Source organism: Equus quagga, chromosome 16 (genome assembly GCF_021613505.1).
Source record: "Equus quagga isolate Etosha38 chromosome 16, UCLA_HA_Equagga_1.0, whole genome shotgun sequence".
Lineage (NCBI taxonomy): Eukaryota > Metazoa > Chordata > Mammalia > Perissodactyla > Equidae > Equus > Equus quagga.
The window spans coordinates 258,876-272,346 of record NC_060282.1 but is presented as its reverse complement, the minus strand read 5'-3'; the positions used below and the strand labels follow the sequence as shown (position 1 = coordinate 272,346).

General features: G+C 54.6%; 1 protein-coding gene across 1 annotated transcript; it reads right to left on the bottom strand.

Annotated features, from left to right (window-relative positions):
* Positions 1 to 4,110: 4,110 nt before the first annotated feature.
* Positions 4,111 to 10,093, bottom strand: ZNF517 (zinc finger protein 517). The gene is given in 8 exon segments (XM_046642083.1): positions 4,111 to 5,131; positions 5,133 to 5,702; positions 5,704 to 5,797; positions 6,552 to 6,665; positions 6,850 to 6,976; positions 7,618 to 7,660; positions 8,020 to 8,151; positions 9,511 to 10,093. Coding segments are annotated over 6 exon segments (1,437 nt in total). The 5' UTR covers positions 7,651 to 7,660; positions 8,020 to 8,151; positions 9,511 to 10,093; the 3' UTR covers positions 4,111 to 4,632.
* Between the last annotated feature and the right edge of the window lie 3,378 nt (positions 10,094 to 13,471).

The window sequence follows — 13,471 nt, the reverse complement described above, 5'->3', positions numbered from 1 at the left end:
CAAATCACTGTGCCAGCATCTGCTCCCAGGGGTTGGCCCGAGTCTCCAGATCATTCTTATTCCTCCTCCTGCACAGGCTGCTCCCCTGGTTAAAATGCACCACCCTCGTGCAGTCCAACCACCTTTAGTTGCCTAACTTATCTTCCTGCTTTCTTCTATTTTTATTGAAGATTAGCACCTGAGCTAACATCTGTTTCCAATCTTTTTTTTTTAAATTCTTCTCCTCAAAGCCCCCCAGTGCATAGTTGTATATTCTAGCTGTAGGTCCTTCTGGTTGTGCTATGTGGGATGTCACCTCAGTGTGGCCTGATGAGCAGTGCCATGTCTGCACCCAGGATCCGAACTGGTGAAACCCTGGCTACCAAAGTGGAGCGTGAGAACTTAACCACTAGGCCACGGGGCCGTCCCCTCCTCTTGCTTTCTTTTCCTCTCCTTCCTCAACTTGAGGACAACTTGAGAACTTTCGGATTCACAGACATTGACGTGAAACTGCACGCTCCCTTATTACTTCAGTATTTCCTTTAATTCAGAACAGAAAAGATGGGATCTGCTCTTCCTGGTTTGGCTTGTTTTCCTCAGTGGGGACCGATGAGGAGAAGGCAGCCCTAAGGCTGAGCCTGTGCAGGGGTGGGGACGGGTCTCGAGGGAGGGACTCTGGAGCCTTCGTTTGCTCAAGCTCGGGAACATGAGCTCAGATCCCCAGTGGGGAACCTCCAGCAGCGAAGCTGGAGCCCTCCCCAGGGAGGAAGAGCGATGAAGTATGGACGCAGGACACTGGGGAGAATGGAGATGGGCGTCATTCTTTGTCACACTCAATCTCACTGGGGGAGAAACCCAGGAACGTGGTTTGTGGGGTGGCAGTTTCTGGCACATTCACACGGAATGAAAGCTGAGAGGCTGCGTCTGTCTGCAGCAGAACCCGCAGAGCTCCTCTGGGAGGCTCCAGTTTTATGGTTTCTGTGAGGAACAGGTTCTGAAACCCATTCCTGGGATCCTGAGGAGAGAAAGGTGGGGAGGTCACGACTGGCTGTAGCTGCACCACCGACAGGCTCGCAGGTGAATGCAGGGACAGAGCAAAGGGGCAGCCACCGTGGCTGGGGCGCCTGATGAGACCTCCCTTGCCCAGGAGCCATCGGTACCCCAGGACCCTGTGTCAGCATGGGGAAACCCCAGAGTTCTCCTCACTCACCTTTCGCACAGAGTCGCCGATCCTCTTTAACTTGGACCTTGTAAACAGCACGGAGAACGCAGGCCTGGCAGCAGGTCCTGGTCTACACTGTGTCGTATGTGGCAACCAGCTGGCTCTTCACCCCTGCCCAGGCAACCTGTCTCAGCTGAGGCTCCTGCGGGAATTCAGCACCGCGGACGGCGCCGGGCAACCTGGGCGGGATCCAGCAGGGAGGACACGGGCCTGGAAGGAACACCGGCCTCCGCCCGCAGAGTGCAGCAACTTGCGGCCACAGGAACGACTTTAGACTTTAGACAGCCTAAGGGACCTTTCATGTGGCATCTCGAAAACCAGACTTCCCTTTTCTTACCTCTTTGTCTGAGATCTTAGCCTGAGGGCAGTGGACAGGCCAAGGGCTAATTTTCAGACAGTTTCAGAGGCACCAGCTGCAGCCAGTGTGGCATGGCGGGCTCCAAGTTAGTGGGAGCACAGCCGGCAGTGTGAGGAAGAACATGCTGGGCGGGAGAGCGAATGCTGCCCACTCACATTTGCTCCTCCAGGTTCACCCCTCTCCGACACCTGCCCCCGTCACCACCCAGGCCCATGTGGCCTCCTCAGTGGATTTTCATGACTGCTGGCTTCCAGCTGGGTCTGGCCAATGGGAGCCCTGGCAGGAGACTGGAGGGTGGGAAGGGAGTGAGGCCAGAACCCTGGAATCGCCTGGACACTGAAGCCTTGCAAAACCTCCAGTCCTGTGAGAGGACTAACATCTAAACCTGTAGGGACCTGGCTCTCAAGTTTATGGGACGTGCTAGCCAGCATTTACGGAAGGGCTCTGACTGCAGTGTCGTGTGCATACCAAGTGGGCAGTGAGGTGACGTCCCCTCACGGGGGAACAACTGATCACGCCAACGGCACATCCACACCACAGAGAACGAGCCAGCTCTGCTTGTGCCTGCCTGCAGGACACTGTCACCGACTCATGGGAAGGCCAAGGTGCAGAAAGTTGTGGATCAGGCAGGGTCCACCTGAGAAGCAGAACCAGCAGGAGATAAGTAGCTGCCGATTGTGAGGCTGCTAAGCAAGCGCAAAGTCCTCAGAACAGTGACTCGGGAGGGCAAGATCACCAGCTGATCCTTCTCCACAGGCAGGAGTCTCAGGGAAACTTTCTAAGCTTTTAAAGGCCTTCCAACTGACTAGGTCAGGCCCACCGAGATACTCTCTGATTAGCTTATAATCAACTATTTAGGTGCTTTAATCACATCTGCAGAATCCCTTCTCGGAATCAGCAGCACTCAAGTTGGTGTCTGCATAGTGGGGAGAAGGTGTCTGAATTACAAATGGCTGCTGCCTCCCTTCTGTCCCCATAGCCCACCTCTCCGGATCCACCTAAAGGGGATTCTGAGGGCTGTAGTTCAGCCCAGCAAGTCGACACATCAAAAGCCATCACAAACACATGCAGAATGATCCTGTCTCTAAAAACACGGACAGTTTGAATGTTTGAAATGCAGAGAGACCTGGAAGGAGCCGCTCAAACTGTTAGCAGTGGTGTCTGGGGAAGGAGCAGAAGGGTTCCTACTTCCTGTTTCTCTGTTGAGGCTCCCTTGCTGTTTTACTATAAATATGTATTACTTTAGTAACTTAACCAAAACAAGGAAAATGTTCTATAAAATCTTGGGGTGGGAAAGCCTTTCTAATCTTATCAGGACAGTTTTGGCCACAGGGGAAATGTATTTTTCATATTAAAAACCTCATAATCAAAAGCAAAGAAAGAACCGGGGAAAACATTTGTAACATATCACTCCCTCAATTCTGAGATGCAGTTTTCCTTCCACCTCCCCACCCCCAGAGAAAACCTGTGGTTAGTATCACAATTGAGGAAATAGAGATATTAAGGGGAAGGGATCGGAACTCAACACAGAAGTCTTACAAACCCAATAAGAACAGGTGCAAGAGCTTAAAGGGAATTCACTCATGAAAAGGCCAAGAAATGAAAATAAAAACAAGAATGGCATTTTTCATAATTAATGAAATGATTAAACACAGTCCTCCCCACTCCCAGTGCCCTCGACCTGCAAAGTCGGCATCCACCCCAAAGAAGTCGTCATGGATGTAACAGAGGTGCACCGTCCGCTGTGGGGTCATGGGAACAGCGAAAATGTGGGAAGGGGACAGAGATCTGACGATAAGGGAGCTGCTAAACAAGCCACAGAAAATGGCGGGTGTGCTGGGCGTCTAATCAGCAGTGGGCACAAACTCCTAAGCAAAGCCTAATCCAATTCTTAACACCAGTATCTGCACATGCATTACAAACAGACCAAGCACACGCACCAAACGTCACAGCAGCCAGCTCTGGAGAGGGTTGCAAAGGGCAACTTTTTACATTTCTTTTTTATAAGTTTCTGTATTTTCAAAACGTTCTATAACAACTTTGTATTCAGAAAAAAAAAAACTTGTTAATTAAAAAACACTCATTCACGGGTCAGGCCCTTACCTTGGCTCAGGGTGGTGGCCTCCTCTCTGGCACATGTTCTGTAAGACGCTGCGGAAGCCTGTCAGTATTCTCGGGGGTCCTGGGGGTGCTGGTGGTGAGGAGGGGTCGCGAAGATGGCCTCCCTCGCCAGCAAGCCCTCAGGGGCTTCTCCCCAGTGAGCACCTTCTGCTGACAGGCCCAGGGACAGCGGGCCATGCCACCCTGGCTGGGGCTCGGGAGGTGCTGCCAGCAGCCCACAGACCCTCCTTGAGCCCTGGCCTCAGTCACCACCGCCCCTCTGGCCCTGGCTCAGTTAAAAACCCTCAGCCTGCCCATGACTTCCAAACATCCCCACTCCAGGCACTGTGTGGACTCTAGTCCCGTGCCCCTCCCGCTCCCACCAGGTGGCTGGTGCCCCTGCAAACATGGTCTGACCTTGGACAATCCTAAAAACAAATGAGCCACCAAAGAAACAACATATCCTTTTTTTCTGATCACAAGTCAGCATTTGGAAAACAGACGAGTGCAAAAGGAAAACAACCCCCCCAACCCCATGTGGTTTATTGGAGCCTGTGTGTATCCAGGCAGACCTGGGTGGTTCAGAAGTGCTGCTCTTGGGGCTGGCCCCGTGGCCGAGTGGTTAAGTTCGCATGCTCCACTGCAGGCGGCCCAGTGTTTCGTTGGTTTGAATCCTGGGCACGGACATGGCACTGCTCATCAAACCACGCTGAGGCAGCGTCCCACATGCCACAACTAGAAGGACCCACAACGAAGAATGTACAACTATGTACCGGGGGGCTTTGGGGAGAAAGAGGAAAAAAATAAAATCTTTATAAAAAAGAAGTGCTGGGGACCTGTTCTGGCTCCGCTTCCCTCTCTGGCCAGCCTGAGAACAGCCCCAGCCACTCCCTTCTCTGTCCAAGACAAATGCCCGCTGCACAGCCAAGTGGGAGGGTGGACGGCCCGGATGGGCTCTCTGCCTGTTGTCACCTCACCGGGCTGCCCAGCGGGGCACCAGCCTGTCCTCCCCACCTTCCTGGGAGCATTCTCGGCTGTGGACTTTCTGGTACTGGATGAGGGCGGAGAGCCGGCTGCAGGCCCTCCCACAGGCGTGGCACCTGTAGGGCCGCTCACCGCTGTGCAGCCGGTAGTGCTCGCTCAGTGTGTAGCTCCTGCGGAAGGCCATGCCACACTCCGTACAGGCGAAGGGCTTCTCCGTGGTGTGGGTCTGCTGGTGCAGAGTGAGGTTGGACTTGCGGCCGAAGGCCCGGCCGCACTCCCTGCATTCGAACGGCTTCTCGCCTGTGTGCAGCCTCTGGTGCAGGAGGAGCAGGGAGTTGTGTCTGAAGGGCTTCTGGCACACTGGGCACTTGTGGAGCCTGTCCCCCGAGGGGGCCTTCTGGGCCGCGCTGAGCATGGGGCTCTGGCACCCGCCGTCTTTGCGGGGGCTCTCCTCGCCGTGCAGCCTGTGGTGTTTGAGGAGTGAACGGGCACATGTAGGGCCTCTCCCCGCTGTGGAGGCGCCGGTGCTCCTTGAGGGTGAACCTGCGGCCGAAGGCCTGGCCGCACTCGCAGCACTCGTAGGGCTTCTCCCCCGTGTGGAACTGCTGGTGCTGCCGGAGCTGGGAGCTGCGCCCGAAGGCCTTGCCGCACTCGCCGCACTGGTAGGGCTTCTCCTCGGCGTGGACCCGGCCGCGCGCGGCCAGCTCGGTGCTCTGCTTGAAGGCCTTGCCGCACTCGCCGCACCGGTAGGGCTTCTCCTCGGTGTGGATCAGCTGGTGCCGCAGGAGGATGGAGCTCTGCTTGAAGGCCTTGCCGCACTCGGTGCACTGGTAGGGCTTGGCGCCCGTGTGGACAACCTGGTGCCTGAGCAGCAGCGAGTGGTACTTGAAGGCCTTGCCGCAGGCGCACCGGTGCGCTCTCTTTCCAGCCACGGCCGCCGGGCCAGGGCAGAGCCGTCCTTCCTCCAGGGCGGCAGGGGCCGCGCCATACTCCCCTGGAGGGCCGCCTGACCCCTCCTCAGGACTGCCGTTCAGTACAGGTAAGCCGGGGTCCCCCCCGGGGGTGTCGCCCCCAAACTGTGCCCAACAGTCCCGCCTGCTTAGAGGACACTCTCCTCAGGGAAGACTCCTTGATCCTGGCCTCCATCCTGGAACCTGGAAGCATGGACAGAAAACGGAAGGATGACCTGACCTCTATACTCACAAGAGGCACTTAGTGATTTAAGACAGAATCTTGACGTCAAAGAACCAGGGAAGTCTGAGAACTTCTTGCAAGAAGCTTTAAGATCAAGGTTCCAGTGAGAAAGGGGCAGGAGAAGGGAGACTAAGAAGGGCTTCAGCACTGTGGGAGGCTGGCACCGGTGGGGGGTTCTCAAAGAGGGAGGGGAGGGAGGGGGAGGGCACTGGCTTGTCCCAAAGGAGTGGGATGCAGGCCAGGTGCAGGGGCAGGACATGTGGGATGCCCCCGTCCTTTGCTCCCCCTCCCTCAGGGCATGCACCCACAGTCCATTCACCCAGGACATGGGGTGCTGCCTGTGCGGGCTCCAAGGATGGAGGCCACCGCTCCTCCCTTTCGGCAGCTCTGCAGCCTCCCGCTCAGCCCTGGCTCTCGAGCCATGGGGAACCAGGAGAATCAAAGCAGCTCCAGGGTCTCCCTGCTGGGTCCTCCCCACACAGCCACTGCCCACGCAGACCTGGCCTGACACCTCGGGGCACTGGGATGGATGCTCACACACTCGGGTTCCTTACAGAGGTTAGTCCTGGGTGACTCTGGACCACAAGGGAGGCGTTTAATAGGTAATTTGGCTCTGCTGTGAGAAACTAAACACACAGCCCTCCCAGTGTGTAAGCACCCAGGGGCCTGCAAGGAGCTATGCGGAGGCCGGGCCTCCGTGCGCCTCTCACTCACCTGGGCACAGGCTGGCCCTTGTCTCTCGCTTCTCAGCCACCTGCAGAATCAAGGCCCCTGGCTCCTCTCCTTGCTCCAAGAGGGAGATCAGCGCTGGTTTGGCGACAAGACAGCCTAGTGCAGGGAGAACAGCACGAGTCAGAGAGCAGGAGGGAGGACACCCAGCTGCTGGCGCCCCTCCAGCCCCCTCCCTGAATGCTGGACTTTGCCTTTGGAAAGGAACCAACTCCCCAGCATGGCTGGTGGAAGAGGCAGGTGGTCTCTGAGTCCAGCCCCAGGATGGACTGGGGAGCCTCACCCAGGGAGGCCACGTGCCCGTAGTTCTCCAGCATCACGTCCCTGTACAGCGCCCGCTGGTCCGGAGCCAGGCAACTCCACTCTATCCTTGTGAAGTACACGGCCACATCCTCCAACACAATGGCCTCCTGCAACCACAGATCCTACTGTCCACGGCTGTCCGGGCAGGAGATGAGGAGGCCATGTCAAGAACACTCAGGGGACCTGATCAGCTCTGGGCGTCAAGGCCTGTGTGTGTGGTCACTGCTGTACCCTCAGGGGCTGGCACAGAGGGAACAACTCAACACTCTCCAGGGAGGGGCAGTCCCGCTGCCATGAAGCCACAGGTGGAGTGGGAGATGACCCTGGCCTCTCCATGCTTGTTTGTGGGCTGTCAGGGACGTGGGGAGGGGGCACCTCAGAGATGCTGGTGGCCGAGCTTCCAGCCCAGTTCTCAGCTCCCAGTCGAGGCCAAAGGCTGTGTGACCAAGGAAGGGCTGACCAGTCACACCAGGGTGGAGGCAGGCATTGGGGAAGGACAGGGACCCTGCCCTTGCCAGCCAACCCTAGTAGCTTGGGCGCAGGATGCTCCAGGCAGCCCACTTCTGCCCAAAGCCTTGGCAAGGAGTCGACAGAGCCACTGCGAGGCTGTGAAGGGAGGAGGCCAACCCTTGGCTTGCAGACTCCATCCCGTGAACTCCCTGCAGGAGTGGGGGTGACGTGGATGGACCTGGGGCTCCCTGGGAAGGTACTCAGAGCTGAGAAGCTAAGGCTCCAAGCAGAGGCTCACCTGGGGTTCGGGCGTCGGGAGTGGCACCGCCATTCCAGGGTCTCTGCCGGGGAAGGCGCTGGGGACAGTGAGTGCTGAGTGGAAGGAGCCCAGGCCCAAGGGCCCCCCACCCTCGTCCCCCAGAAGGACCACCCAGACTCAAAAGAGACAGGAAAGGGTGAGACACGGGGCAAGAACATCTCGGCCAGCCCAGCCACCTCCCTCCTGCCCCAAGAAGAAGCCGTACCAAGACCTGCTCACCCACATGGCTCCACCCCCCGACTCCTTCCAACCTTCCCGTGAAGGTCTTCTGGAACGATGATATTCCGTTTAAAATGCCACCCACACCCCAGAATCTCTACCCGCATTCCTTGCTTTATTTTTCTTCACAGCACCTATGTCACCTGCCTTATGTCAACTTACTTGCTTCTTAGACAAGGCCTGCGGTCTGGTTATTCATGCTGTACCCCCAGAGGCTGGGGGAGGGCCTGGCACCCAGCATGTGCTCAGCAAGGATTTGTAGAGTAAATGAGTGGATCCATGATGTAGGTGACTCTGCAACCAGTAAGACCATGTTGTGGAAGATGAGAAAATGTTCTTACTACTTTATTATGTGAAACAAGCAGACTATAAGCAGAAAAATAAACCTGGCAGCACATACCCCAGCACATTAACTCTAGTTTCTTCTGGGGTCATAGAATTATGGGTGCTTTTTATTTTCCTTCTTCCCGTTTTTATGATTCCTCCAAGACTTATTTACAAATGTGTGTTGCCTCTGTGGTTGGGGAAAAGTTATTTAAAATCTAATAAATACAATTTTGCTCTGGCCAGGTGTTTGCAGAGAAGGCACCAGGCCCTGGTCTCAGTGCCCCTCCCCCGACAGACACTTGAGCTCCTGGGTTTGGGAGGAGGTCTCTGGGGGATCCTCCTCTGTGGGGTTTGAGCCTCCTAAGTAGTTGCCACTTTGTGAAATGACATCCCACTTAGGCATCAGTTAACAGAAAGCTTGCAGTTACGATGCCATGAGGTGACATTTGGTAGGAGAGCCCTTTTAACATGAGAGTACAATGGCTACTGAGGATGATCTGAGACGCTGGGCAGACAGCAGACTGCAAAGCACACCACTGCCAGCTGACCCCCACTGGGCTGTCTGTCCAGGGCAGTCTGAGGGCAGGACCTGCCTGGACCATTGCTGCGGCTCCTGCTGACGGATGGATCTGCCGTCCTCTTCACCCCGACAAGGCCACCAGAGCATCTCAGGGGAAGACCTAGCCCACACACCATTGCCCACTGCTGGGAGGGGAGGTCTCCATCACTGGTTCTTGTTTGCTCGTATCTGGGGAGTGCATGTCCTCAGGGAGGAGCCGCCCAGTTAAAGGGGAGAAAACCTGCTTTTACTTCTACCTCTGGAATCAGGAAATAGTCTTTAATCAGAGGAAAACAGTGCTGGGTTGAGAATGTTGGGAGGGAAAATATCAAGGGGAGGGGACTGCTAACTTAGATGGAGGATCAGGGGGTGCTTTTGGGGGAAATTACATTTGATTGGGGCCTGGAGGACCAGCAGGAGTCATTTATCCCTTCAATTTAGAACAAAACTTCTGTTCCTTAGGGACCTGGGGCACCCTGCCCAGCTGCCTCTCCTGCCCGCTTGCTCCCTACACTGGAGCCAGGCCGGCCTTCTGTGCGTTAACGCAAGCCAGCCAAGGCCATTCCGGTGCAGTTCCCTTCACCTCCAAGTTTCTTCTAAGGGATTGGCAAGGCCTCTTGGCCACCAGGTTTCACTTGAGATGTTAACCCCTTGCAGAGGCCTTCCCTGAGCACCCATAGCTGCCCTGACCCCGCAACTCTCATAATCCTAACCCCTTGGTTTATTTTCTTCAAACCCCTTGTCACGATCGAAATCTATTTGCTTACTCTGTCTCGCCTCTACTACAACACATGCTCCGTGAGCCCAGGCCCGCGGAGAGTCCTCTGGACATGCTGCGTTCTTCCTGACTGCTCACGGAGTGTCTGCCGTCCAACCCGTGACTCAGCCGGGACGGGAGAGAGCCGCACGAGCAAGACGGCGCCGGGCGGGCAGTCTCCGCGGGAACCGAGGCGGGGCCGCAAGGGGACCGCCGGCCAGCGCCTGCTGCTCCCAGCGGGCGCGCCGAGGGGACGGGAACCCGAACAGAACCGGCCCTCCCGCCTGCCTCGCATCCTCGGCTCTGCGCGACCACCGGGCTCCGGGGACGCGGACGCAGGGCCCGGCCCGCACACCTCTTGGCCAGCCTGGGGAAGGGGGCCCGGCCCCTCCGCCAACCGGAACCCCCAAAGCCAGAACCCAGGGAGAAGCAAGGGCCGGGCGGGCCGCAGCTCCAGCTGGGCCGGAGTCGGAGGATGGGCCGCAGCACCAGCTCCGCGGCCAGCCCAACTCAACCGGGGCCTCCACCCGGGACAGCACCGGGAGGAGCCCGGCGCTCCCGGCCCAGACCCGCTGTTCCGGCCCGCCCCCGCAAACGGCCGCAGCACCGCTCTAGGATGCTCGGAGAAACGCGCCTCTATGGTGCCCTCCGCCGCCTGGGTAGAGGGGCGGGGTTCTCGCGAGAGCCGCAGCGGGTTAGGGACGCGGGGCCGGGCCGGGTCCAGCCAGCCAGGTCTGAGGGTACCGGGCGTGGGCCCGAAAGCTTGGTGCCCCGTGGAGCAGATGCCTTCCCAGAGACCTCTAGAAATCCGGGGGGCGGGACAGACGTGCAGCATCATTCTAGGGAGCCCGGTTCTGAGGCAGTGCCCTCCCTTTTAATTTTTGTTTTTAAAGATTTTATTTTTCCTTTTTCTCCCCAAAGCCCCCCGAAACATAGTTGCATATTTTTTTAGTTGTGGGTCCTTCTGGTTGTGGCATGTGGGACGCCGCCTCAGCGTGGCTCGATGAGCGGTGCCATCCATGTCCTCGCCCAGGATCCCAACAGCGAAACCCTGGGCCGCCACAGCGGAGCACGTGGACCCAGCCACTGGGCCACCGGCCGGCCCTGGTTTTGAAATAATCTTGAAACCCCCGCAAGGTAGAGAGGTCCTGGCCGTCCTTACCCGCTTCCCCGCTTTGTGAAAAGCTCCGCAGGGTGCCGAAGTCCTGCTCCAGCTGAGTCCAGGTTCCTGAGGGAGGGACGGAGTCGGCGCAGTGAGAGGAGAGGTGGGACTTGAGTCGGTGTAATCAAGTCTAACTTTACTGTGCACAAGTGTCAGTTTTTATATTTTTCAGGATTAGTACAGAAATAGCTCTACAAATATTCTCAGAGAGATAAGGAAGTAAAAGCGAGCACAAGAATATGTATTACCATTCCATTCTATAGAGCATAAGGTTAATGATCTTCTCCGCAATTAACTATTGTTTATTGTCTCTAAGCTAAAAGAGATAGGTACCTTTGATGCAGGTTCGGTGAGCCGAGGAGTCGAAAGAAAGATTTCTTAGACTCTCAAGATCTGGCAGTAGTGCTCTTTTATTTAGAGAATAGTGTGGAATAGCATGGGGACAGGGCCCATGGGCAGGCAGAGCAGCTGCTGCTGCCCCCGCTGGCATGGGGACGGGACCCATGGGCAGGCGGAGCTGGTGCGTGGGTACAGGACCCACGGGCGGTCAGAGCTCCTGCTGCTGCCTGGGGACAAGACCCATGGGCAGTGAAGAGCTGTAGGCATGGGGGCAGGACCCATGGGCAGTGAAGAGCTGCTGCTGCTGCTGCATGGGGACAGGACCCATGGGCAGTGAAGAGCTGCAGGCATGGGGACAGGACCCATGGGCAGTCAGAGCTCCTGCTGCTGCCCTGAGTTGAGGGTTAGGGCTAATTTTATAAGGCATGGGTACGTGACTTATTTTTACTGGAAAAAGAAAAGATGATGTAAAAAGTCATTAAATGATTTCAGTGCAGATGGGGTCTGGTTATTGTATAGTCATATAACTTTAGATACGAATCTGGCCATATAGATCGGCAGGTAGGTGAGGATGCCCTGGGCTTCTCTCCCTGGGGCAGCCCTAATTCATACCATAAAAAAAATCCACTGGGTCATATAGTTTGGCATGTAGGCCAGGTCACCTTGGGCTTCTCTAGCTTGAGCAGCCTTAATCCACATCACCTTGACATCTGTTGTAATTCATGGTAAAGTTAAATCAAAGAGAGAAGGTTCAGACCTCCGGACAGGACAGCATTCCGTCTGTTTACGTCCTGGGGGAGCCACCCCTGCCTCCCTCAATCATCCACGCCATTAGTGTAGATGGTTAATGGGAACAAAAGGCAACTCCTGGGTATCTTATCCCCAGGGCCAAGTGCGTTCTCAGGGGGTAGTTAAGATTCTTTACATTCCCGCGTCCCTTAGGGGGTGAAAGCATTCCTTTGCCTTTCAGGAGGTAGGGCTAATTGTCCCTTGAGCACACTGCCCAGAGAAAATATCATTTTGCTAGTAAGGTATCAGGCTGAAAAGCTAAGTTAAACTACATATCTTCAAGAATAAAAAGCAGAAACAAGTATAGTCATAACCTTGATAGAAAGCATGCATACATTTCAGAAAATATCAGGGGTGTCGGCCGGCCATTCTTCACGGAGGGGCATCCCTGCGCCCCTTGGCCCTTCTCAGCCCGGACCCTGTCAGACGGCTGTATAGGCGTCAGTAACAGGGTTCCTGGCAGCACAGTCCTGTCTGTCCGCCTTTTCTGAGACGCACAGTAAGACATGCTTCACATTGTGACCCAGCGCATGCGTTCCTCTATATTTATGGATATATTAATAAAAAAGCCCTTACAAAACCGTTTACTCTTATGATATGCCGCGCAATCTCAAATATTTTTCTTTAAATGTTTTCTCATTTAAAAAAGTGCAAAGGCAGGGACTAAACCTTTTTGAAGACAGGGAACACATATTAAGCTGAAATCTATTAGGCCACAAAAGAAGCATCTACATTGCAGGGAAGCATCAGCATACAAACTACATTATCTAAAAATAAAACATTAAATTTAGATATGGTTAGTTTAAAGAAATATTCTATGTTTGTAAACTAGCAACCTACTAAATAACTCAGGATAAAGAGAAAATAATATAGGACACTACAACATACATAGAATTGAAAGAGAATGAAAGCACTTTGCAGGATACTTACAGGGAAATTAACATATATCATATATATAATATGCATATATATATATAAAACCTTTCAGCACATATATTCAACTACTGCAAACATGCATGAAAGAACCAATTGTTTTTGTTGCGTTAAATTTTGTTCTGTTTGTCTCAAGATGCATATTTTCTTTCACTTTTATTTGGGATATATCTATATACCCATATATGATATATGATACATGATATATATTATATATATATGAATTTCTGTTTACTCCAATTTTACCCCAAATATTAGCTGGGCTCCCCTTTTCTTCCTTGGAGATAAAGGCTTGGACCGCATCCCTTCCACGGCTTTTGGAGGTCTGAAGACCTCCCAGGAATTTTTATCAGTTCTCATGCACACTTTTAAAAAAGTTTTTAGAAGTAGAATACACAGAAAGGAATTACAAATACCTTCAGCATACAGCAGAGGAATCCTCACACCCTGAATGCCTGTGAAACGAGCACCCTGTCGACAAGCTGACTGTGCCCAGGACCTTGAAGCCTCCTGGGGCTCCCTTCTGGTCACTTTCTCAGACCGCCTCTCCTGTCTGCGCCTGAGTGTGGCCACTCTGTGACTTCTACAGCCCTGATGACTTGTGTGTGTTCACTCATTTAACCCTCACAGTAACCCTATGAAATGGTATTACTCTTCCCATATTAAAGATGATGGGAGCATAGTGTTCTGTTATTTGCCTGAGGGCAGCTCATGCTGGGGGTGAGGAGCCAAGCAGAACAAGACAGAA